The 26,966-nt window shown below is 41.1% G+C and overlaps 2 protein-coding genes across 9 annotated transcripts in view; one reads left to right on the plus strand and one right to left on the minus strand.

Annotated features, from left to right (window-relative positions):
- Window positions 1-7,469, plus strand: part of ppm1e (protein phosphatase, Mg2+/Mn2+ dependent, 1E) — a 38,056-nt gene extending 30,587 nt beyond the window's left edge. For both annotated transcript variants that reach the window (XM_062406879.1, XM_062406878.1), the window contains one exon: window positions 84-7,469. In XM_062406879.1, the coding sequence (XP_062262863.1) occupies window positions 84-1,009 (926 nt within the window). In that variant the 3' untranslated portion in view covers window positions 1,010-7,469. The remainder of the gene's footprint in view (window positions 1-83) is intronic.
- Window positions 7,470-10,222: 2,753 nt separating this feature from the next.
- On the minus strand, window positions 10,223-25,853 carry trim37 (tripartite motif containing 37). Of its 7 annotated transcripts, none has more exons than XM_062406393.1 (26): window positions 25,614-25,853; window positions 25,067-25,150; window positions 24,627-24,728; window positions 23,828-23,868; window positions 23,460-23,576; window positions 22,951-23,038; window positions 22,527-22,649; window positions 21,998-22,121; window positions 21,410-21,477; window positions 21,032-21,156; window positions 20,840-20,890; window positions 20,036-20,117; window positions 19,584-19,660; window positions 18,832-19,011; window positions 18,594-18,708; window positions 17,929-18,120; window positions 17,601-17,734; window positions 17,407-17,489; window positions 16,000-16,221; window positions 15,672-15,704; window positions 14,885-15,187; window positions 14,562-14,711; window positions 13,798-13,996; window positions 13,592-13,677; window positions 13,325-13,435; window positions 10,223-11,331 (listed from the first exon to the last, which is right to left on the minus strand). In XM_062406393.1, the coding sequence occupies exons 2-26, from the start codon at window positions 25,085-25,087 to the stop codon at window positions 11,279-11,281; spliced, it is 2,880 nt and encodes a 959-aa protein (XP_062262377.1). In that variant the 5' UTR covers window positions 25,088-25,150; window positions 25,614-25,853; the 3' UTR covers window positions 10,223-11,278. The 7 variants fall into 7 exon arrangements, with proteins under 7 accessions (XP_062262377.1, XP_062262375.1, XP_062262376.1 ...); XM_062406391.1 differs by having other exon boundaries at window positions 17,398-17,489; XM_062406392.1 differs by having other exon boundaries at window positions 10,223-12,385; window positions 17,398-17,489.
- Window positions 25,854-26,966: the final 1,113 nt, after the last annotated feature.

The following is a 26,966-nucleotide window of genomic DNA, read 5'->3' on the forward strand; positions in this document are numbered from 1 at the left end:
ATCTGAATGGCAATGCAAATTGTAAACTTTGCTGTCATAAATGCTGGTATAAGAAGGACCTCACCTGTTGCCTATGTTGACAGGGGACAAAGAGCACAAACCCTACATCTGTGGGGATGCAGACCATGATATCTTCCCAATGGACGGTTCAGAAGACTACCTGATTCTGGCCTGTGATGGATTCTGGGACACAGTAAATTCAGATGAGGCAGTGCGGGTGGTCAGCGACCACCTCGAGGAGAACTCTGGAGATACCACCATGGTAGCCCACAAGCTAGTGGCCTCTGCTCGTGATGCGGGCTCAAGTGATAATATCACAGTCATAGTGGTCTTTTTGCGGGACCCTCGCACCCTACCACCTACCGGCTCAGAGAACGAGGAGAAGGGTGTTGTAGAGAGGGGGGTAGAGGAAGTAGCGGAGGTGGAGGAGGGAGAACGGGAAGACGAGGAGGAAGATGAGACAGCCAGGTTAGAGCGCAGTGGTGGTGAAGGAGGGAGCACTGCGAACAATGGAGGGAAGAGTCGTGGGGGATGGCCCCAACAGCAGTGCTCGGCCCCTGCTGACCTCGGCTATGAAGACCGAACAGACTCGTTGACGGACAGAACTAGCCTCAGCCTGCTCGGGCCATCACTTGAGGGCCATATCTCCCTGACAGGGGGCTCACGACAGCCCTGCTCCGGCTTTAGTTCAGACCTCTTTACAGCCTCCCACAGCTACAGAGAAGAACGCCCAGTGAGGCGTGGGTCCTGTATTCCTTTGCAGGGGTCTAGCATCTCTAGCTTTACGGACCCACTCTGGCCCCAGACAGCTATGCTTTTAGGCCAGGCAATGAGGAAAAGCCGCATGCTTGGCTCTGATAGAAGGCAATTGGGCCGGAGGTGGCCAGTCAGATTTAGGGAGAAGCTAGGCCTATTACCATCTGGTCGCCTGCCGCCTCACATGCAGCGCTACTCCAACTGTAGGCCTGGAGTGGCAGTGCCTCACCTGCCCAATGATGCCATCATCTAAAGAGGTGCTCCAAACCAAACCATCTCCTTAATTTATTCAGTCCGGCTCCATGCCCCCTCAGCCCACCCACCTACCACTGCCTTCAACAACAGGTCCTTCTTTGATAACAGTTAGTTGTGGCTCCTGCAGTTGTCATGTGATATTTGATTCTCTGTCAGAAGAGTGGTGCTCACTTTCCTCAGCCAAAATGTTACCAAATGTTTGCTGGCCCACTGAGCACAGGACCTGCTCCTCAATGCTGGAGGTAAAATGCAAACCTAGATCCACTCCATTGTGACCATTGATCAAAATTAAGCCTGAGCTGGAAATGCTGTCTGAACATTAGTTAAAGTTTAATGCTTGGTTGCTCCACTCTTGACAGTGTTAAGACAGAAATGAGGTATGTTTAAATTAAGTATACAGACAAAGAAAAGATAATTATCTCACCACTTAGCTTACAGAAGAAGAGTATACACCACATGGCCAACACTATGTGAACACTTGAACTTTGCTGAATATATCACTGCATGATCACTGTTGGGTTATAAGACCCTCCACTCTTCTTTAAAGGGTTTCTTTCAGATTTTGGAGCCAAGATCATTTAGCCATTTTTTGTGATGTAAGTAAAAGTAGTGCTAGCAGATACTGCAGTTTGAAGGTAGCACTGATATTAATATTCCTACCATACAACAGCAATGATATGTACTTAAGTAAGCCTTTGAATTTGGTTATTAAAGAATAACAAGGAATTTATTTAGTGAAGAACACTTTGAAACCAAAAGTGCTAACGTTTGTGCATCATTACTTAATTGACCCTTTCACACAAATTTGTATTATAGGTTGATTGTATGATCACACAGCTTTATTATTTTCCTTACTTCTATTTTCTGTTACCGGTGTAGGTTGAGGCATCACATCATCTTTTGTCTTAAGAGAGCAGTCGAGAATGTCAGCGACCTAGCATTATATTAGGGTCAAATTGCACAGCTTCCCTCTTTGTCCTCTCTCCTGTTCCTCCCTCACAGTTAACTAAAGTTCATGGAGGAGGACGGAACAACTGCTGATCCTGGTTTCTGAGACTGGAGGCACATGCTGTTCTGCCCCCTCTCACAGAGTCACTGACCCAGCCATTATCAAGCCACATTTCGTCTACAGATAAAAGCACTTAACACCTGATTATAAAAGATTATCAGTCACTTACCTGAATAAAGGCTTAATGTAGTCCAGTATTCCAGATGGGGATATAACCCTGGGTTAATGGGTTTTACGGTGAGTGAAGGGAGTATGGATAATATATTTTTGTTATATATTTGCTGTTGGGCCACATAGTTATTGGAAGTATTTCAAGTGTATTGACCTTCACACAAAACCCACTGAACAGAAGCGTTTTCCAGCAGGCTTGATGGACTGTTTAACGTTGGACTGGGATAGCTGCAGAACACGTGCCTTCCATGTGTGTTACTAAAGCCTACTCTCCATACATAGACGTTCACTAATTATTTATTATCAATTGGAATTTATATTAATATCACCATTGAAGACAAGTCTGGGTTATGCATTCAAAATAATGTTTGACATTGTGCAAAACATGCTTAATCACTTCATTGAAGATTAATGCCAAGCGAAACTAATCATAAACCGACGGAAGCTTCTTATTTAGCGTACAGACACGAGAGTGGTATTCATCCTCTCAACAAGCAAGTGAATTTGCCAAAATGTTGATTATTATATTTAGTAGCGCTATAGTCCTCTGGATAACATAAAGGGAATCTGCCCATTTCCTGGAGGCCTTAGTAGCCTGAGACAAGAGAACAAGAGTTTTCTATCTGTAAATATAGTTGTGGTGTTAACAGCTTTATAATTACGCAGCAAACATCCCAGTCATCACAAACTCCAAGATAGTTCCCTCTGTCAGAGTAGTCCACTGAGGCCAGCTCCCATGGCCCCACAGTGTCTTTATAATTGGATTTTCCTCAGATCTGATCCAGATTCTACAACGGAGAGCCCCCTCTGTGTGCTCGAACATGCTGCTGACAAGCCTGCACTTCACTTATGTTAGCAAGTCCTAGCAAGCTCGGTCTTTATGCCACCATTCTTAAGACTGATCTCTCCTGACTGAGACATAGAAACCTGGTCTCTGCTGATATTCATTGGTTTTAATTTATCTAACACCAGATATGGTAGGTAGTCCATCCAAACATAATAAACAAACGAGTATGTAACCATCAAATAATAACCCTCCTCTTGGTCTATATGATGACACTATTATGAAAGGTTTCATGTAATCCCTTGATGCTAAAGCTAAGCCCCATTACCAGTTAACTGGGTGAGACTAATCTATGGAAAGACACTTTGCATTAAACGTATAACAATATAGTATTACTGTATCTAACCTTGAATAACTAGACAAACTATCCCACAAATCTACTCTGAAAACTGCTATGATCATTAATTAATTACATAACTCGGATGGCCAGTCACATTCAAAGAACATTACCCTTAACACACTTTTGTTCCCTTTTGTTGTTGGAGCACCTGACGTTCGCTAAGCCCCACCCCCTTACTTAACATTGCTACACCTGTCACTTTGCGAGTAACTGATTTACCGAATCAAAAATCAAGCTAATCTTTGAAACATACATTTTGCTAATATTAGCATATTAGGTACTTAGCTTCTTATTGTCTCCAGTAAATAATGTCCCGCCAATACATGGGCTCGAGCAACAGTTCATCAGACAACTAATTAACATCTAGTATACCAGGAAAATAAGCGCTTGGAAATATGATCAGTGTGATAAGAACTACCTAAAATGAAAGATACCATCTTTGAAAATTATTTGATATTAACTTGCCTCACCTATACTGCAATCAAGACGCCTTTGGGAGAAGTCACGTCGTCCATCTTTATATAGTCAATTGGACTTAATGATGTGTTTAGCAAATGAAATGCTATTTAATGTTAAGATTTAGCCGGAGTTGCTTCAGCTGCTAACGTTCCAAAAGACGTGATACAGACGGTTGGAGAAGCCAGACACACTTCAATAATTTCCAAACGCTTTTTGCTTGTGTATTTGGTTTGGCAAAGGCTAACAAGGACATGGTCAACGTGATGTGACGTGCCATGCTGTGCCTAGTTGTGGTTGCTTAGCTGTGATTGGACAATGACTGTTCAGGAATGGGGTTTATCAAACGTTTATTAATTATTCCTTAACATTCCCTAACACCGTCATTCCCCAATTTCTTTGATTGATGCAGTGAATTTACAAATGTCAGGATGTTAGTGATAACCAGGATCTGTTACTTGTGCCTCCACTTTCCTGGCCCATGTCACCAAAAGAGGAAACACTGAGAAGATGAGACATTTAAAAAAGTGATTTATCCAACAACTGGTACTGGTTTGTCATCCCTGACAAATGCGGCCACAACTTCCCGTTTTCAGTCTTGCTGGTAGACGGAGACTCACCTCGGATTTTCCTCTAACCATCCTGTGGACTGTCAATGAAGCAGAATGTACCTCATGACCCAGAACGTTCTCAAAGACTCTGTGAAGGTTGTGGTTCTTCTTTTTGGGGCTTCTAGCCATGAGGAAGTACTGTCTAGACACTCAACACAGAAAAAGCCTGTCTCTAGAGGCATTGGTTGATATGCGGAGAAGATGGGAGAAGTACCAGAAAACAATGGAAATCACAGTCATCTCAACTTTGTCACTTGGGCATGGATGTGTATGTATATTATGAATACTCATTGTGAGTTGAGCAATTGCTGGAAGAGTGTATATAATAATTCTGTCTTATAAATCAGTGGTTTTACTCCATGCTCCACAAGGCTCAACACATGGCTCAGATATTGACTTTAAACGGTCGGATGTTAGGCTTTAAACATCCCCTACCACCACACGGAGGTGGAGGTGATGATGTTGAGGCCTGAGGGGCATCACTCTCGGAACTCGGCCTCTGCCTTCAAAAGCTACTAAGGTATATAAAGGCGCTGGACTGGTCTGGCATTGGCTGGAAGGTTGTAGTGTCCTATAATGGCCTAGCTGCTGTTTCACCCTGCTTTCTCACCCCTCAAATCTTGGGAGAAAATATCTAAAGATGTTTATTATCGGCTTAAATTACTGTTGTCTCCAGTCTTCAGCTTTGAGTTCTTTTTTTTATTATTATCAGTATGAGCCTTAAAGAAGCATCTTGCCAATCAGATTATATCAGTAGTTTGTAGGTTTTTATTCCAACTCTGCAGGCGTTAGATGATGAGTAAGGTGTTGATGATAGATGAGGAACACACAAGAGAACCGAGCTGCTGTTGAGTTGGGGCCTCACTTTGTTGTCATTTACATCATAGATGAGATCTTTTACATGGCACACACAGGGCAGAAAACCCCAAAGAGACAGAGATGACACCAGGAGACAAAACATTTTCTCAGGATCTTGTTATAATGACAACGATTTCCATTCAAACTGACATTAGGAGTCACTGCATGTTCTTCTAAATAAAAAGGACTAGCTACTTTTGCGTTAACCTCATCATTCCCAACAATAAATGGAGGGTTCATTCCCCCCGAAACGCTTTTTGCACATATGGAAGTAAGGTCAAATATGTGCTGATGAATTCAAAGATTCGCCAAATTCTCTTTCTTTCCTCACACAAAAATATATCAGTTTTCCTTTAAACTCTAAAAACAACCTATGTTTTTTTTTCTTTTTCTAGACTAGTGGCCTCTTGTGGTCGTGTGAATAAGGACAATTGTCCACAAGAAGCCAAGGCTAATGTAGTGTAGTGTTGTTATTTTTCATTAAAATGAGAACAGTCTTGAAAAGATGTGCATGTAACTCTATAGGTAAAAGAAAAACATGTGGCACAACCGAGACAAACTGGGCACAGTGCCAATGCTAACGAGCTGGTATAATGTTTTGTAGTTAGGAGTGCTAGCATGCTAACATTCGATAGCTAGCGCTAGTGCAACGTACAGTTGAGACTGATGGAGATGTTATTATTTCGCGAGAATTCAGGTATAAGCCAAGTCAAATAAACATGTTGACCCGGCGATGGCAGTTATCACAATTAATATCGAGAGGAGAATCTGAACGTCTGCACCATTTTCAAAACTTTACAATGCTAAGGTGGCTGCTTCTACTGTTGACCACTTGAGATACTTTGTCGTGTTAACAAGATACTTGGTCCTTTGACATTATTACAAGATTCTTGAGATGTTTAAAATGATTATTATTATTATTATAACAAAATACAATTGTATTTGTTTGGTAACTGGTGGTATTTCTGTGCTGCTCTGGCCGACACTTTGGGGCATGTTGTGCTTGTGGCTACGCCTCGGAGCAGCTGTGCAGTGCAGCAGCAGGTTCCCATCCCCTGGGATTAACTGTTGGTTTCGGTTTAAATCCCCGACGGTTTCACAGCAGGTCTTCCAGAGCTCAGGAAGTGAAGCGCTGAGGATGTGCACCACAGCAGCGCTCGGTGACAGGGACGCGTGGGCGGCAGTCACCCCAACCCTGTGAATTAGTTATAGTGTGCCGTTACTCATCGTATTCAAAATTGCTAGAAGTCGTCACTGTATGAGCAATAAAGACGTTTCACCATCTTTAAATCGCTGTAAATCCTCTACCTAAGCTTGAGAAAAACCCCTCACTCACTCATGCTCTGCTGCCTGCACTAAAAAGATCCTCTGAGTCGGAAGTATCCTTCCCCTGATAATAGAAGCGAGCAGAAGTCCGGCTCTGCCCTCCTGTAATCTGTGTCTAAGTTTAGGGCCCTCCATGAATCTGCACTGTGTGTCCTTGTACACAAAAAAGCTTTTTTCTATTTCTCTGTAAGCAATAATGACGTTGCTTTAAGAGGCTCTCCGGGGGTTTGTCTTCTGCTGATGGATGCGGCGAGATGCAGTTGTCAGCCATACTCGAAAAGGTCACAGAGCATAACCGCTGAGTTCCTGAAGTCAATTTCCTATTCGTTTTTCCCACAGAGGATAGGAGTATGAGTCACAATCTGCGGCTTCACACACTCCTACACCTCCTGCAAGAAGTCATCAGTCAGCCTGATTTCACCTCCTCGTGAAATATGACGTCACTGAGATCTAAAGCTTATCATGCACGTTTGTGGAAAAATGAATGTGAAGTTTTCTTCGTGGTACAGGAGGCAGGACTGTTCAGTCGTATCGGCCTTCCTCTGCAGTTTGGACGTCCGTGTACATTTGAAATGATTGATTGGAGTCTTTCAAGTGTAGGTCTGAGGAGGCGATGGGACCGATGAGGGCTCTGATTCATTCAGGTCCACAGTCCGCTTCTTTTTAGTCCTCCAGACGTGGAGACAAGCCGCATGATTGGCTCTTATTCAACATGCAGGATAGGTATATAAAACAAAAAAAACTGTAAAAACCCACGTTGAGTACCTGTGTTAACTGTGTTCCTGTAGTATATAATTATGTGTAATGTAACTGGTGACTAATTATCATGTATATAAAGATTAGAACAAGTCTTTGGCTGATGCCTATTATTCCTTTGTCAGTTGGTTTTTTTCTCTTCATGTAAAGGGTTAGGGTTTGCGCTGTCAGAGGAAAGTCTCTCAGAGAGGTATCAAAGGTAAACAAGACAATGGTAAACGACCCATTAAATAGCACCATTAATGAGGATTACCGGAAAAACAGCATGGTAAAGAAAAAGTTTTTCATGACTGGTCAAAAATGCTCCTTATGAGGCAGGTGTTGATGTTTCCTTGCCAATTGATCAAGAGAAGACTTGGTGAACATTAACTCAGCAAAAAGATGCAAGTCATCGGGGAAACTCAAAAACAGAAAGGTAAGGCTGAAGTATACAAAGAGAAAAGAACTGATGAAAGACAAATCAAAATGATGGGAAGAGGAAATTGTGAAATAACAAAGGAGCAGCTCACGACCTAAAGCCACTGGTCAAACATGGCGGTGGTTCTGTTGTGGAATTTCCTCGACTGGCTGAGTCAGTCGCCTGATCACAATCATCACAATGGAACTCCTGAATCTACCCTAATTAAAGCTGAGACTTGTAGTATCAATCAGTTTTAATTGGAATTGATGTGCTGATGTTCAAAGCCTTAAGAACAACAAATACCTGTAACTATCAAATGCTTTAAAGTCTGAACGGTACGTCTTGTATTGACACCTTTATGGACAATGCGATTTTTTTACTCATGTAGATCAAAACACGTTTCTTATCATTTGCAGGGCCTCTCTGCACTGAAGTTAATACCTGACTCAGTGTTGAAGGAGCAGCTTGATGGTTATTTTCTCTCTGGAGGACAGTTTGATGAAATGATCACTGCTGGTGGTGGAAACTCAAATACTTTACCAGAGCATTTCTATTTTCTGATACTATATACTCTGCTCGGTCACATTGCAGAGAGGAAAATACTTTTTTCTCCACAACAATTTTCCACACAGCTGTAGTCGACAGTTATGAATGACACTCAATTGCCACCAATATAACAGTCCCCAAATAATCAGGCCGCACCAAATTTCCCACACTTAAAGATATCAGCCCCCTGCATGCTTCTTTTTTTGTTGTCAAAACCCATTCATTATTCCCTGGGGGGAAATGGTGAAATATCAAAGAATGCCAGATCTCACAATGTTACAGTAAGTGAAAATATATTCTTGGGATAGTATAATAACACTGAGTTGCAGGCTGTTCCTTCTAATCCCTTAATTTGAATCGAACAACAGTCAACAGAGCGAAACAGACCTTTTCACCACAATTTTTTTTTTTTAAAACCCATGACCGGTTTGTCTAGTGGAAATATTTTTTCTCTCCTCTCGTCTTAATCTATCTCAGAACTTCCTCAGATTCATCTTGTGACTCAGCCGCAGACGGGTCAGACAGTCTCCGGGGTGGTTGGACAACACACAGTAAGATTCACAGGAAGTGGAGATATGTTTAGTCGTGCTGCAGGTGAATGATGGGAAACCTGAGCAGGTTGTTTTGACAGCAGAGTGAAGAGCCGGGAGCCGCGCAGCGTGAGGAGCACTCTGATGCTGTAACAAGGCTTTTCAGGCGGAACAGTGCTGTCTGCCGTTACATAAACAGCTTTACAAAAGTGAGCAGTCCTCCACATTGTCTCTATAAAAAGACTCATCATTCACCCCACTCGTAATCTGGCTTTATTCTCTCCATCCCAGTGGTTTTTGGCTTTGAGGAAAACAGGGCAATGGAATTCAGAGACGGGGGGGAAAGACCTTGAGGGTTCGTCTTGAAGCTTAGAAACAAGGGCGCATGTAATACGATGACAATGGGTCGGGACTCCAATTTATAAATTACTATTCAGTTTCATTATCTGATGCTAAATGAATATTCTCCTCTACAATTAAAACAAGCCCTTTGTAGATCAGCATTGCCTGTATACAGTCATGGACAAAAAGTAAAAGACAACAGGGCTCAGGCCGCCCACCTGATTAAAAACAAACAAACATGGCAATGACGCTGCTTTTCTTTGTGGTCGTTTTGCATCACTTGGTCCTTGTTTTGTGTCTCTGTCCCATCATTTTGTGTCTATTTTTAGTGGATTCAAGTCTTATTCACAGTCTTATCATTTTGCCTTCAGACATGACTAAGAAAACAAAACCGATGACCTACTTCCTGTGCATGCTGAGTGACATCCAGTCCCCTGGGACAACAATTAGATCCACATTAGGACAATATGAGACAGCTCTTAATACATAAACAATTATAATCCAATAATGCAACTAACACAATTCTAAAATGGCTGATTCTGTATAAGGGACTACTTTCACTCTTGTACTGAACTTTCACATTTTTGCTTGAGTAAAAACTTGAATGAAGGACTTTTATTCCATTATAACATAAAAAGATATTATATGTATGGTTCATATTGATTATTGTTCTTCTTACACCACTGTAGGAAACATGAGCAGTCACAGACAGGCTGGAAACAAACCCACAGGATAGACAAACAGAAAACTAAGACGGATTATAACCACAAGCTGTAAACAACCACCATCCATCACTGACAGTTCAGTCTCTCTGCTTCAAATGGATTATTTAACCAAGGAAATGACCAGAACCTCTAAAGATAAACCAGTTTAACTTTAATCTTGGGCAAACTAAGCACAGAAATTAGCCTGAGTACAATCTATATTAGAATTTGTTGCACTCGACATCCCTCACACAACCTCATGTCATCTGTGATCAATGTGTGAAGTGATGTGAGATAGAAGAAAAGACAAAATGGCAATTTTCAGAATCGTAAAACATTTTATTTATTAGACAAAAAGGGAAATGTACACATTGAACAATGCACAGTACATCCTGTGAACATTCAAAACAAGAGCAGGGTTTGACACAACAAGCACAAATAAGAGAAAATCTGATCCAAACAAAACTTGTAAACGTGGCTGCTGTTTCCAAACGCCTCCATCAAATTCGTGAGCAGCAGCAGTGACGGAGGAAAAGCGGAAATCCAGTCCTGAAATCACTGGACTGGAACTGTAGAAGTGGATTAAAACATCAAGCTTCATTGTTACGACCTTCTTCTCTCCACCCAGCCAATAAGGCCATGCACGTTAGAGCCGATTTACAGCAGGTAAGATATTTACAATGTAAACTAAAGACTGAACAATATGTAAAGTCTTCTCTTTTATCCAAAGTAAAAGACAAGCGAGCTTCAAATAAATATGAATAACAAAGTGTGAAAAAATGAACTCTTCGCTCTATTGATGTCTCATCGTGTAGATCGTTCTTGTGTAATTTGCTATGGTTTTAATATATCTATTGGAATGTCCGCCTCTTCAGCAATACCATGATTCTAAATGGAATTTGATTTGTGTTGCTCACAGCACAGAAACATTTCGAGACGCAACCCACAGAAAGAAGCGTCACTAGTTCATTCAGGGCCTGACGCGTTTCCAACCTAATCTGTTGACAGTGTGTTCTGTGGATTCAACACTATGGAATAACTTTGTGAATAAAATATGACAGACATTTTTCACTCCTTGCTGACACCAAAGACTCACTTGAAAAAATGAGCAAAACATGAATCATTACTCACAAGTATCATTTGCTGCAACCCAACACAAGTGTTGCTGTGCATTTTCAGCACTGACGCCAAATCAGGCACAGAGACATGTCTCGTTAGGAAAGACACTGGTGTTACTGTGTAATTCGAAACTGAATGTTAACTTGGCTCCTTCAATTTCAGGGTCTTGGTATAATACATGCTAAGTCAACCACACTGGCATCGCTCCCTTAAACGCCTCAGAGCCACTTTTGGTTGGTAAGAGCTGTGTTGGTCCTACTGGGAAAGATTCCTGTTCAGGGTATTTCTGCTTGGGTCAAAGGTTCCACCTGCACAGAGCAGCATTGTCTAGTGTTAATCTACTGTCTGAGCAGACACAGATTGAACCAAACATCTGCCAGGACATTGTTATGGCGTCTGTAGTATACTTCATAATTTCAGGCAAGAAAAGAAAGCAGTGGAGTAGTTGTTTTCAAATCTACATTCTTCTGTGATCTTTCAGCCTTTTCAAATGTCAAACGGAGACAGATGTTCCTGTTAGTGCTGCTTTTCAGAGTGAGGACTTTTACATAAATATCCCGAAAAGGGAGAATGTTATAGTTTACATCAGAAAAGGAAGCTCACAAACACAGAGAGGTGCAGGGCACGGCTGAAGGACGTCGAGTAGGTGTTGAGAATGAAGAGCATACTGAACTCAACAGATAACATTTCTTATTGACAGGCTACAGTTAACTCACTTAAACCTCAGATTAATAAAAGTATTTATACACAGAAAAAGCGACAGATGTGTACTTAAAGTTAATAGAAGTGACTTAACGGCTTGTAGGTTCAGGTTTGCAAAATAAAAGTATAAAGATTAGAAATTCAGTCATTACACGTTCAGACATGTTCCTCAGATGCACTTAGTGAAGATACAATGAAAGAAGTGAAAGTGTGTACGTGTTTGAAAGTTGACGACCAAGAAATGCTGAGCAGTGAAGAGAGAAATATCATTTTAAATGGCAAAATTGCGATGTGGGGTTTCTCTCTCTCTCTCTTTGTGTTTATGTGCAGTTTCATTGTATTCACACTGTATTACTGACATTGATATTATTGGACCATGTGAAGTTGATCAACCGCCGTCTTTACCTCCGAATGCACTCTTTCTGGACAAACAGGCGATCAAACAACCTAGTGTTGAATTTTCATGAATTTTGAGTTCATGCATAACAAGCAGCTTCTCTACTCTACAAATCTGTGTAACAAGCTTGTGTGTTGTCTGCGGCCATTGTTGCAAGACTGTGTGGCTACAGAGGATAAAGCAGCGGGTTGCCAGGTCTGACAGACTCAGAGGGAATCACCTGTCAGCAGGAAGACTCATGTCATCAGACATGAGCTGCTCTCCTGGAGGAAGGAGAAGAAGAAATAGCAAAGCAATGAACCCACGGTGAATTATCAGCCACTCTGTGGAGCTTGGTAACATCTGTCTGCTCAGTGAGAGTTTTAACATCACCCAGTGCATAAAAACACCTGAGAAGTATAAAATCATAAAAAGTTAAACGATCAACTAAAGATTTTAACCCTTGGTCAAGGTGCAAAAGTTTAACAATAAAAGAAAAATTTGACAAAAAATAAATGGAAACGGGCGCAGTTCATTACACATCCACTGGAGCATTTGTTCCTCTCGAGAGACGAGAAACTGCTGCAGATGAAAACCATCCGATCAGATCTGAGACGTCTCCATTTCAAAACATGAAACAATGCTTCATGTATTGAATTAAATTGTTAATCAATGTTTTCATCACATAATCCACATAATTTTATCCCCTTTAAGATGTGTGATGAAGCCTCGACTGCCACAGTGTTGAATATAAACCCACTAATATTGACTTAAGAGTAACTAGTCAGCTGATCACAGCGATATAAAAAAAAAGCATTTTTGTGCTTTTGCTGTTGCACGTCACTGATTTGATATTAAAGTCTGAGAGAGTGTTTATTTGCCATGTGTTACAGCATGTTAGATGTTGGATATTTACCAGCTGCAACAACTGGGCTGTTATTGTTTTCAGCTTGTGTGTTTAAGTGGGTCATCGTGACAAAGACACCCACTGTATAAGGAACTGTCACAGCGGTTTTGTGGACAATGGCAGGTCTTTAAATGTCTGTGGACAGCTTGCATCTGCACTGTAATCTACACTAGATGGTCCAGTTTCGGGACCAAAACAAGGGTCCACCAGTGTGACCTTTGATAGATGAATACAGATTTAAACCACATTAATCATCTGAGATAACCCAAAAACATGCAGTATGTGTTATCATGTACATTGGGAGTGTGTGTGTCACCTGTGCAGGGAGGAGTCTGGTTGTCGTAGCTTGAGTTGTTGCTCTGCAGCCCATCGTCCTCACTGTCACTGTCACTGCTTGTTGCTGCCACCAGGACAGAGGGAGACTGATCTACAAACAGGGCGAGAAAGGATGAGACCACCAAACCTGTCTTTTCTTATTTCAGTGATCATTATTGAACTCTTTTTTAAGTTAACTAATATGGCACTTTCTTACAAAACAAATTAAAATATCTTAGTTCCTGAGGGTGGCAGAGGGTGAACAGACCTTCCTTTGACTGTGGCTGTGCAGATGGTCCCTCCAGCAAAGACTGATTTCCTGAGCCCTCAGATTCACAGTCCAACATTGCTGCCCTGTGGTGGGAGATAATGGAAGCATTGTAAGTCAAGAGGCTTTCTCTCTTTTAGTAACAACTGTCTGCGGTAGCTAAATACTGATATTTTTCGTGTGACTGATGGGTCTCTGAGACTCACCCCAGGGTCCTGCTGCCACAGATCTTGCTGGCAGTTAAGTAGCTTGGTCCTCCCAAGGAGAAGATGTCATCTTTTGGCCCAGAGTTCCCATACAGCTGTGACTCTACTGAGTACTGCTGCTTGGAGGTGGAGCCCGGCTCTGATGAGGAGCAGCCCTGAGACAAGACGGGGCCCTGGGGGCCGTCTGCCTTCAGCACTCCTGGAAAAGAGACATGTTATAAGCAAGTCATGAACTATGTCGGAAAAAGTTTAGTTTGAGTAATACCATAAACCCATGAGTCTGCAGGCTTACAGAGAACAAAAACCCAACACAGTAGAAAGATTACACTCTAAAAAAGTGTTTATGGTTGGGAATATTTTGTAACAAATCTTAGATCGTAAGATAAACAGCAGAAATACAGCATTTACACTAAGAGGTAATCTACAGGGACTGTGCTGCAACAAATTGTTTTACCCGTCAATTCACATAGTCACAGCTGCTGCCTTCTAAGGAAACATTGAACAGTTCATATGGTTTCAAATTAAGTTTTGTTCCTTCCTAAATGAATACAGCAAAAGGAACTCAGATTCTAGTCTGTAATAAATATTGTAACCTCCTTGGTAATAGACTAAAAACATATTTTCTCTGAGATTATATTAATCCTCAATCATGGTATGGCTCACCAAACGGATTGTATATTGTCTATGTTGTGGATATGTCACCAAAAAAGAAAACCTCTATCAATGCAAGATTAAAAAGAAACACAAGTTAACAAATTACTGACCGTCTGCAGCTGCCAGTCCCTCTTTAGGATGCAGGCTGAGCTCTGGGGTGGCTTCTGCTCCTCTAAGCTCCTTGTCCAGCTCTTCTGGACTTCTTCTCTTCACAACCAGAGAGCCACTGCTGTCCAGGACAGGAGAGAGAGATTTCCTGACTGCGTACAGAAAGAAGAAACACACATGTACACAAAAATGTAATTACATGTCATCTCAGTGCTCCTGACCCACTAACTGTCAAATATCCTTTCAGTTAACTTTTAAACAAAGTGTTTTCTGTGTTTATTGCACTCTTGGTGTTGTAGCAGTTTAGCATCGTGGCACTACTCACCAGGGCGACAGGGCCTGGACCGAGCAGCTGCTCTCCCCAGGAGGTCCAGCTCACTGGTCTTACGACAAGCTGACAGCTCTGAATCAGCGTGGTGAGAGGAAACCTCCTCCACACTGAAAGCCCCTGATGGGCCAGGCCTAGGTTCCACGGCCCCCCGAGCCTCCAGCGCTTGACTCTTGACTGACATCTTGCTGCGGACCTCTGCCATCTGAGCCTTAAGGCGAATCAGGACCCCCGAGTCTGGAGCTGATCGTCGGACCACCTGAGGCCGCCGCTCTCGTTCTTTCCTGGAGTGAGTGTGAGCTGGAAGAGACAGAAACAACAATGAGGTCTGTTTTATGAAATGTGGGTTTTAAAATATGTATAGAGTAGATTGAATGTACAGAACCTATTTTCCCCAAATACTCCCATTCCCATAGTACACAGCAGTTTTATTACCTGTCCTGATGACAGCATATGCTGCATAAGACTATATGAGTAGCCAAGATGAGCTGTCCAGCATCAGAGTTTATATCTCATTACAATTTGACTCACTATGATTCAGCTTGATCTATTTTACTCAATCTTCTTACATTACTCAGCACTATATTCTGTGTTCACTATTATGAAGATTAAATAGGCAAACAAATTTAAATGAAATACAATTAGTAGAATTATCCACCAGGGTGAGACACTGGGGCACTATTCTAATAACAATGAACAACAAAAATATCACTTCTACACAAACGACACTGAATCTGTTACACTTGGTTAATGTTACATCTGTGAATAAAAAACATAAACTGACCCAATTGGGGCACTTTATACAGATTGTCCCTCACTGAACAAAAAGAGAAACAAGGTGTTTAAACAAGGCACAAAATCTCTCCAACATAAGAGAAACAATATCGCATCTAAATATCTGGGAGGGTCTCAATCAATAAAACTGTAAATGTATAAGCGTTTTCTCAAATGTTTTGGGTAGAGCAGGAAAAGCAAAGTCAGCCTGTCCCTTAACCTCATTCAACTATAATTACTGTGACATATCCAAAGGGACCTTTTGTGAGATTTGGTGTATTGATTCTGTTTAGCTGGAATGATCTGTTGTTGGTGAGCTGCGAGCTGTGTTTACAGACCTTGGCTGTGGAGGAGAGACACAGGAGGCCGAGGCTGAAGGCCCCACAGAGACTCAACGCTGCTGCGCTCCTTCAGATCCAGCAACTGGATCAGGATGACCGGGTCAATCTCCAGGAGGCTGTTACTGCCTGGCCCAACGGCACCACAAGCAGCAGCTCCGCTGCCACTGCGACCAGCAGCAGCACTGCGGTGTAAGGAAGGTGCACTAGAGCTGGATCCACCTGTAGACAAGAGTTTTCACATGGTTATATGGACTAAGACTTTTGATTTGTCTTAAAATCAAGATCATCAGTACTATCAAACAATTCCATCAGTTTGGCACTTTTCTTAATGAAATTATCCATCTAATTTTCACAATTGATCTTTGCTTATGTAGAAACTTCTGAATTAAACAATTAATTAAAAGATGAAGCTGTTTTTTTTCCTGTAATTTGTCTGTGCTCAACTCTCAACCACGATCCCCTCACACACACACACAGACCAAGTGTTATTATATCAGCACACTGTGAGGGCTCAGTGCTCCAACAATGACTCATCCTCTTTATGCCTTTCAACACCAACAGAGTCAAACACAGTGATAGTTGTTGAGCAGCTCCTTCAGTATGTGCTGGTTATGCAGTTGTCGGACAACCCAAATAGATTTTATTCTGTAAATTAACAAATAGTCACTGAGGCTTTTATTTTCTTAAACTGAAGACAGAACAAACTTTTTATCTCCAGTTGTAGAGTCAATATTTGATGGCTCCAGATTCACAAGTAATTTTCTTTGCAAATGTCACCTTAGACTCTGGGAAGCTCTGAGAATAACCCTTATTTGCAGCCCTACTGTAGTGCCCTGTTAAAACTCACACTACAAATAGTGCATTATTGCTTTAAGGTTATATTTTGACAAAAGAAATCAAGTCAAGTTTAACAGATTAGGACAGAAAAACAAATGTAAAACAATGTTGCCTTTATACTGGTTGTTTTGAGCCCAAATGTAAGTGGACAGACCTTTTTGTGTTTGTGATGCTTCAGAAAAGTATTCTGCTGTCACACATGGAGGCGCTAAACAAATCCCTTTTCATTCGATACTCCAAAAGGGACAAAGACAAGGACATTGGATACAAAAGGAGATCTGTTTACTACGCATGTGCAGTCACAATGTGGTCACACATTCTGAGATGCTTGCAACAAGATGGTGCAGATCCTCAGGAGCGGATGTGAAAAATATAACTTAGGTTTTATTCCCTTGACCCTAAGCAAAGTTTCAACCACGTTCTATTGAATTATGTTGCGAGTCACACACGATATCTGCTGACAGACAAACAAATACATCTCAGATCTCCTTTGCAGATTTAAACAAAATACATATTCCTACAAAAGAAAAGTAAAACTGAAGTGTGGGATTTACATACTGAATTTACCTGTGGCTCCAGCCAAGTCATCAGGAAGTTCTCCTTCTTCTGTTTCCAGGTTCCCAATGAAGTCTACATCATTCTCTCCAGACCTATGCAAACAAAAATGTGTTTGTAATTATTATGCACATTAATCAATCAATAAAAAAAACTGTAAATTCCACACTACTTTACATCAAGGCAGTGAAAGTAATTCGACTCACATGGTCTCCTCGTCTATGTCGTTCTCCTCAGTGTTGCTAGTGGCTGTGGAGCTCCCTGAGGTGCTGCTGCCATCCAGCGGGTTCACCTCCTCCTCCGTCAGACAGTCCACCTCCAAGTCACCGTCCGACAGCTCCTGAACAACACAGTCACACGGTGACTACACAGAGATCAGGGCTTGTGTTTTCTTCAGCCAAAATCTACCATGGCCCTAATTTAAATGTCAACATTTACTTTAACAGGGAAACATACAAAAGACAAAACATAGGAGGTGGGTGGGCAAAAATAAAGTATTTCACTCAGTCAAATAATTGGACATTCCATCCTTACATTAGAATCATCCTGCTGCGTCCTCTCCTCCTCTTCACATTTTTTTGTGTTGGACAACATGGTCTGGATATCATCGTCGCTCTTCACTGAGCGAGGGTCTTTTTCAGAGGCGGTGGTGCCTGCAGCCAGCCTCATGTCAGGTGGGGACGAGCTGCGCGACGTTTGACGGCGAAACAGCTCGATGGCCAGCCTCTGAAATCAGATAAATGAATGAGTGATAGATTAATGAAACACAGATTTCCATAAACAAAAAGGTGTATTCACAGTTCAGGCTTTGAAATCTGGGAATCAGTGATTAATGGTGATAAAATAACAATCAATGAGAAAATTCATTGTCTTAAAGGGTTGGTATCTTCCCTCTTGCTCCAGTGTCTGACAAAATCATAGCATCTTTTTAAAGGTTTTAAATTAAGTTCTCTTATGCTTATACTGAAGGAGAGTTTGTGCGTGCACCATGCATTAAAATAAAAGTTTCTAGATGTCTGTGCATTATTTCAAATGCATCTCAACTGTGAAACGACACATTTGAAACTTTGGAATCTGCAGCTGCAGGTGATTTATGGTTTACGGCTTGTAGCCCAAACTTCACAAAGCTGCTGTCACTTGGAAATTTACAATCTTGACTGATTTTTACCACAAATACAAACAACAAAACACAACAGTACCTCTTTAAGGTTGTTGATCTGCTGGATATAACCGTTCTGGGCCGATTCCAGTTGGCTGATGTACCAATACTGATCTCTGCACTTCTGGAAGAATGTTGGTGAGCGAACCTGGTAGCTGTGAAGCAAAACAGATAGAAACTGATCACAATCTGTTATCCTGTTGTATTATCTGGGTGCTTGTGCAGGTGAGCATGAGCTGCAGAATGATGATAATGTTAGTGTTTGTGTGTGACCGCACCAGAGGACCAGTGTGTCCGTCTGCATGTTCAGGTAGCCCTCGCTGGCCAGAAGGTCCAGTCTGAAGAAGCGGTTGTAGCCCCAGCATTCACCAACCTCAAAGTCTGAGGCAAACTCCCGAATTATGTTTTTGGTTGGGTCGTTGGAGGCCTGATGGACCATCTCCACTCGATACTCATACCTGCACAGATTCAATATAACATCACTACTCAATAAAATACACACCAAGAGACTTGAGACAGGATTTCAGAAGTAGTTAGGCCCTTGAAAGACTGAATTGCGCAAATAACACATTACATGTCCTAAAATTGGGCTTGCAGTTTCTCAGTAAAATGCATTGTACCACCTTTATTGTGCCATTTGAAATTAAGAAAACAAACAGCACAGCGTGGTTCCTGCCTTCCAATTGTAAAACAATGCATAAGTGATCATTTTATATAAAATTTGATTTATATCAGGATGGCTTTTTGCCTCTAGACTCCCTTAGGACTTGAGATGGTTTCAGACAGTTATATCATTTAAAAGCAGCCTCAACAATTCCCTATTTCTTTTACCAACAACTAATGAATATTCCAGCATTAATAACTTCATAATTTAGGTGTGTATTTTCCTGTCTACTTGTTGCGATTACATGATAATGTAACCACAGGTTTAACCTTAGAGAAATGTTAGAAATATGCAAAGAATGTTGCTGAGGAACATGAGGATAGAGAGAAAGAAAATAGAGAACGAATATATTGAAGTAATGTATACTTTGATGTTTCAGGGAGTCCAGCAGACAGTTCCAAGAATACAGACAGGTAGTTTCCCCGGACTACACCATTACCATCCTGAGGAAACACATATTAATAGTTACTAAGAGAGACACAAGCATTGATTTACAGTACCACCGGGGAGTTACTAGCAAACTATAACAAGTTAATAATTGAGCTTTCTAGGTTATGGTATGTTAATTTTGTTACTGTTGTGGACAGCGAAAACCAGGCTGTTCCCTGTTCCCAGTACTTATGTTTAGCTAACATGCTTCTGGCTGTAGCCTCATATTTAATGACAGATGTAAGGGTGGTATTGATCATCACAAAATCCAGCAGTAGATAGATGCTTTATTTCCCAAATGTGATTCAACATTTGGGGAAAATACTTTTATTTTTCATATTTCTTTATAAGGGAAAAATACTGAATAGAGGAAACTGTTTCTCACTCACTGGGTAAACTTTGAGTCTCCAGCAGAGTCCGGATATCTGTAGAGGTGGGCTGTACACTGGGTCTGCCCGCTGCCTCAGGGTGCTACAAACATACAAAAACACAAACATCATTCAAACTCATACTCATAACCATGACCAACAGGGGTTCTGCTGGAGACCTTCCGGGTTTAACAAGTTCCTCAAACAGATACAGTAGTGGGTGGAGTCACTTCAGAGTACTACTCATCCTTATTCTCTTCATCAACAACCGCCCCACACGACTGACTTCATTAATAATCATTTCAGAAAAGCACAGCCCTTAACAAAGAAAGAGTTTCAAGTTCGCAAATGTTTGTGCTCTAGTTACAGCTGCTACTATCTGGTTAACTAACTTCAAGGTATCCTGCACTAAAGCATACAATGTCTGTTAAATATATGTAACTAGTATAAGTAGTAATGAATGGTGAAACTAGTGCAGCAGATTTCGATAAAGCTGAATAATATATTATCAATAAAATTACTAGTAAGCCCGAAAAAAAAGATAAGGAGCTGGTCTCCTATACTGAAATGTAGCAGAACAAGTGTAGACGAATAGTTTGCAGGGACGTGATCCACCTATGTCTACAGGCACAGAAGCGGCATCAATATCTGTCTATTTCAACATGATCAGACAATTCAAAAAAAATTGTTTTGAAGATAGGAGTTGTCTGAATCAATTCTTACATTATTTACTACTACATACACAACTGAAAACAAGCCGTCTATTTCATATTTATATTATTGACGCAGCAGCTTTGTCTAAATAAAGCCTAAGAGATAATTTACCTGAAGTTGATGAGAACAAAGGTGCTGGAGTCATAGGCAGGAACCAGCTCACTGAAAGCACACAGAGGAAGGACAATTACACACAAGACAAGACCGATAAACAATCTAATAAATTGTTGATGATAATATTAATTAAATGCAATCATGGCCATGATATGTTGTGACACCCGTCCCTACAGCTGAGCAGATCACCTGGTGAAGTCTGGAGGGACCGGGGTGGTGACGAAGGACTGCATGGGTTTCCGATGGACCTGCTGGAACATGAGCAGGATCTCTGGGCTCTTGGAGATGAGTTCACTTTTGCTGCAGGAGTGAAGCTGTTCCAAAAAACACACAGCAAACATATGACGCAGCTCAGACATCAACAATGGTGGTGTTACAGTCGAGAAATTGGTTGGCACACTTTTCAGTATTAGCATGGAGTAAAACATTTAAAATGTGTAAGCTGGCCTCAGAATGTATCATCTATCAATCTTGACTAAAATGTCTTTAACGTCACACAAAACACAAAACAACAATATGTAGTGCAGCCAATTGAGTGGGAGGTTTGAGCTGCTGCAGACAACAGACCTGATGCTCCACCTCCTGCAGCAGAGACTCCAGCAGCTCTGTCTCCTGGGTCAAGGACGTCTTCTGGCCTGGTGGGGAGGAGCACATTTCTATTTTCAGTGTGTTGAATGTCGGCCCTGATGGAGGATGGTGAGTGAGTGGGTGGGTGAGTATGCAGGCTGTGTGTGTGTGAGCACTGAGTGCCTGCATCCACTCAGTACAGATAAATATTTCAAATGGACATTACCCAAAGCTATAAAAGGCGCCTCCATACTATGTTAGGTCAGGTCTCAACCTTTAGACACACGTAATTGCCAGTTATGGTGTCTCACACCAACAATAGCTCCTTTCAGACAGGAGATATACAACATTCATGGTTTCATCTATATTTTAAATAGATGGCTTTTATTACTGTGGTCAGACAAGGTTTTTTTAGTAGCTCTTTTGCTATGGTTTCATCACAAAAAAGGGGTAGCTTGATTTTACATCTACCTACAAGCTGCATTTGAATCTTGTAAACCAAGACTCGACACAGCTAGTGCAGCTGTGTTGATTCTGGGTTTACAAGATTCAACACAGACAAGACAGTGGTGTGTCCTGGAGTCTTACCCATGAGGGTGATGAGTTTGTTCTTCAGCTGGTTGTCCAGACGAGCGATCATCATTTCCACCGCGTTTCGGATTTCTCTCACTCTCTCATCCTTTGCTCCCCTGACAGCCTCTACATTCCTCTCCTGAAACGCACATTCGCATTTAACTGCATTTCACAGATATATGCTCTCAACTTTTAACTCCTGAAGTGTTACTAATTAAATCAGTAACACATTAAAAAAAACGTATTTCTGTCTTTTGATGCCAACCTAAATTAGGTGGTAGTTCGATATGCAATACTATACAGCCTTGTTGACCATCGGCTTGGTGACACACAAAGAAATCTCACAAAAAAAAGTTAGCGAGTCCTAGGATACGAATAGAGACATTTTCTGGCGTTGGGTCCATTGTGTCAGAGGGTGGCACAACTGGAAAACAGAATCTGAGTCCAGAAGAGACAAACTTCATCCTCGGAGGAGGGTGAATGTACCGTGTACATCTCCTGGCCATTTATTAAGACATTTCGTGTGAAAAAGAGCAGTCCTCACCACTTCCTGCACCAGACTGATAAGCTCCATGAGGCGGCGGCGGAGTTTGGCAACCTCATCTTTCACTTTTGTGACATGCTGCTCGTAGATCTCAACCAGAGGCTTGAAGGTGTGGCCACCGTGCTGGGTAAAAGAAAAATAATAGTTCATTTGGGATTCATGTTTTAAGGAGATTCTTTTCCACTTCCTTTTTTGTCTTCAATCATTGTAAATTGACTGTTGGTCAGATGAAGAGAGCAATGTAAAATTATTATTTTCAGACATTTTATGATCAAACCATTAATCTATTGATTGATCAAATATTTAGCAGACGATAGAAAATGCAGCCTTACTTTTAATTTGTGGAAACTTGATCATGTAAATTATTATGGTGATTATTATGTGCATGCAAACTAAATCTAAAAACAAAGCCGTGGAACTTTACCATGCCTCCCCACAGGGCACACTGGTGACAGATGCATTTCTTACAGGTCCAGCAGAAGACACTAAGCTTCTCGTGGTGGTTCTCACATCTGCAGGAATCCAACAACAGTATCATCATACAGAAAGAAAAGGCTCTTCTGGAAACTTGTAAATTTTCAACACTCTAAATGTCAGCCCGTTTTAATTCACTGCTACTGTCCTCAGATGAAACCATAATTCCATTAGAGCTGCCGGGACTTCTTTTCTTTCAGCAAAGGATCAATGTATTTCAGATGAAGTGACATTAAAAGTAACAGTTTTCTAATGATGCAGAAAATGATTTACATGAAAAACAAAAATTACCGCAGGTTTGTTCAAAAAACTGTTTTATTGAAAGAGTTTCCTGGCAGGATGTGATATATGTGGCCAGGACGTAATAATTAAAAAAATCATAGGAAGTAATCCTTGAACCCTAATAAACATACGAGTGGAGGGTAGTAAAGGCAATCGAGAGCAGTAGGAGGCGCTCACCTGTCCTTGTCATTGTCTTCATGCTTGGTGAGGTTGCAGAGCTGCAGGGTGTCCAGCTGCTGGGTGACCTCCTCTGCCCAGCGACAGTTGACCAGCTCCCTCAGCTGGAGTGGAGCACTGTGTGGAGAACAACACATACACACATAAATATATGTTACCTCGAAGCAAACACCTTATAACGAGACAATTATCAAAAGACTGGTGGATGTGTGTGGAGGGTGGATGATTAACAGAGTACTATGTGTGTGTGCATCAAGTCCATTAAAAATAGAAACAGTGTTAATAGTGAAAACATGTCTGTAACATTTTCTGTTCAGTTTGAATATTGACAGTGCGTAGGTTTCTAATGTGTGTTAGCAGGGGCTTACCGACAGTGAGGACACTGGGCTCTCTGCTCCGTCAACCATCGCTTTGAAAGGAGAAATGTCAAAGAAGAATAAATCTTATCAAAATAAAATCAATGAAAAAGGGCTACAATGGTAAATTAAAATGATTTTTTTTAAAGATATAACTGACAATAATGTCTGTGGAGATTTTCAGTCATCATATCACGGTTTAGCCAACCGAACGTGGTAAAGTTTCCTGAAGACAATTCCCCTCTCATCCAAGAGGCTCAATCAGTTCGAACTGATTGCTGGGAGTCCCAGGTAACTTGAAGTGTCATCAGAGGTCATTGAGGTTATCCGAGTGATGTTTTCACTAGTGTATTTCATCTAAATCGACCAATTGTTGTTTTCTTTACCCTAAAATGGGCCGTTAATATTCAAATTATTCATATTCAAATCGTGAGCGGTTCCTCCCTACGGAGGCCTCCATGTTTTTTACAGTAGCACAGACTGAGCAATGTAAACACCTTTTGAGTTTTTATGATTCATATTCAAATCGTGAGCGGTTCCTCCCTACGGAGGCCTCCATGTTTTTTACAGTAGCACAGACTGGACAATGTAAACACCTTTTGAGTTTTTATGACCAGTGATGGTTACCACAGGTTCTCTTTCACGTTTAGAAGGAGAGGATGAGGTAAGGGGTACTCAGCTGGCAGCAACACACAACTTCACCACCAGATGTCCCTAAATTCTACACAATGAATCTTTAATACCAGAGTTCACTACTAACAGCCGAACACAGAGTGGGGTTGTGATGAAAACACAAAATCTTGTGACTTACTCGTATGCAGCTGAAGCAGCACAGTTTGGAGCAATGTGGGCAGAGACGAGCATCTCTCAGTTTCTCCATGCAGATGAAGCAGCGAAACACCTCAGCGATGCTCTGCACACGTACAGAGAATGCAGCGTTTCCAATTAATTATCTAGAGTGTGGCAACCAACCATAATAATGTGTAGTGTAATGCCTTTACTAAAACGGATGTGTTCTCAATGTAGTGGTTCTGAACCATCTGCAACTGTTATCGTTTCATTATCATACACACACACACTATGTGTTTTTTATTAAATGGCTGCAGGACTAATTCCAGCTCAACCAGCCCAGTAATGTCCAGCCTTCAGACTGGTACCAGATGGGCTGCTGGCCAAGCGTTAGTATTAAACATTCATGCAGTGAAAATGTAGGATCTCCGGCTGAAGGACCTTTATGTGTGCGACACTTACCTCAACACTTTGTTCATCCATTTCAGTCAGTTTGAAGTGTCTTGATGTCAGGAAAAAAAAAACTAAGAAGCTGTAGCCAGTGGTCTAAGAAGAAAAGTACAATTTGTATTAGTAAGTTTCAAAAAGCCCAAAATTAGGTATTTGATTCATCAAATTTTGTCTCTCCATCAATTTAAATTGGAAATAGCTTTATCTCACTATAACCGAAATAGATGCAGACCAACTAATCAATACACCAATTAACCGCTTTAGCAGTGAGGAGGACATGTTTGCTTTGACAGCCACACTATTTACATGACCCCTGCTGTAAAACACATATCACTAAAACACAGTATCCACGGGCTGAGGCTGTTAACATCGGCGCTAGCTTGTGTGGTCAGAGAGCACGAAGAGGCCCAGCATCAGCAGACACACGGACACAGAACCAGCTCAGGACCCGAGCTCATCCATGTGCGGGTTCTCTTCTTCCCTACAGACTTTAGCATTAAGTAAACATGTACAAATTAAGCTCGCTAGCTAACTGGCACTAGCAATGTGGCTCACTCACCTTCTCAGAATCGTCTGCCACACCTGAGGAGGAACAGGGGGCTACATTATATGTTGTAAATGTTAGGACACAGAAGGCGTCGTCCCCGCTGGTTTATCCACATTTAGGTACTTAAATAAAGTTGTGTGATAAGACAGAACTGTGATAAACTGTGAACATTACGAGTTTTATCGTCCTGTGTTGAGGATGTAGAGGCTGCTCTGAAGCTGTCTGTCCCCTAGCAATAACCAATCACACGCCTCCGGTTCTTCTTCTATGGCCTCTTCCCCGTCTGCCGGACACACAAATGGGATTTGGCGCCACCGTGTGTAGTGGCAGCAGCAGAGCAATCGGCCAGCGAGGTTATATACCCACCTGAGGATGATCGATTAGTTTATCAGCAGAAAATTAATCGGCGGCGAGTTTAATAATTGATTAACGACATCGGTCATTTTAAAAACAGAAAGAACGACATTAGAATATCCAATCCCATCTTCTGAAAAGGTGAATATTGACTATTTCCCTCACATTTCTAAGGCTGAAACTCGACAGGACTTCTTCTGACTGTGAGCTAAAACATGGAGAATATGCTAACTTTGACTTCGGGGAGGAGTTCATCGGTTATTGAAGCACAGAATTGTCAGATGTACTGATAATGACAATAACTGCTGCACTAACTTGCCTGAGGTATTTGGAGAAAAAAAAGAAGCCGTTACTTAAACAAAGTGTAAAGTCAAAGTAAAAATATTCATTTATTCATATATATATATATTTATATATTTATATATATATATATATATATATATATATATATATATAAATATATAAACACCTCGGGCAAATCTCCTATGAGACTGTTGGAAAGTAAATATGACTATTACTCACACCCATAACTGTATTTTAACGATACTTTCAATAGTTGTACTCACTCCACTACCAGAAAAACTAACAACCACTGACCTTCGTGCTCCTATTTGCCATCATCAATGTTAATTGCCTTCAATTTTACTAAATTTGATTCAGTTTAAAAACTATAATAAGCATTAAATACAATATAGTAAAAGTAGCTCCACTTTAGCCAGCAAAGCATTATAATGATAATAATAATAATTCAAATTACACATCGAGCAAAGTCAGCCTCCGTGTCATTTACTTAAGTAAAAGATAATGTTGCTTATTTCCCTTTAAAGCTTTGGTTTGTAGAATGTCCATGTCCATTGAAACTGCATAGACAATTTGTCGATTAAAAAATAGTTAATCTGTAACAATTCTGAAAACAAATGTGTATGTTTACCCCCTCATACTATTTCAATTTATTAAATTGAATTTCAGAGTTATGAACTTAATTCCAAGTGAACTTCTAAGTGCACGTCA

This window comes from Platichthys flesus, chromosome 15 (genome assembly GCF_949316205.1).
Source record: "Platichthys flesus chromosome 15, fPlaFle2.1, whole genome shotgun sequence".
In the NCBI taxonomy this organism is placed as follows: domain Eukaryota; kingdom Metazoa; phylum Chordata; class Actinopteri; order Pleuronectiformes; family Pleuronectidae; genus Platichthys; species Platichthys flesus.

What these genes read in the sequence shown, in the direction of transcription:
- trim37 (XM_062406391.1), bottom strand. Translation starts at nt 25,087, where the DNA reads ATGGATGAACAAAGTGTTGAG. An exon ending in TCAGTCTGGTGCAGGAAGTG is followed by an intron (nt 22,122 to 22,526) that starts GTGAGGACTGCT and finishes TGTGCGTTTCAG; the next exon opens with GAGAGGAATGTAGAGGCTGT. An exon ending in GTCCCTCCAGACTTCACCAG is followed by an intron (nt 20,891 to 21,031) that starts GTGATCTGCTCA and finishes GTGTGCTTTCAG; the next exon opens with TGAGCTGGTTCCTGCCTATG.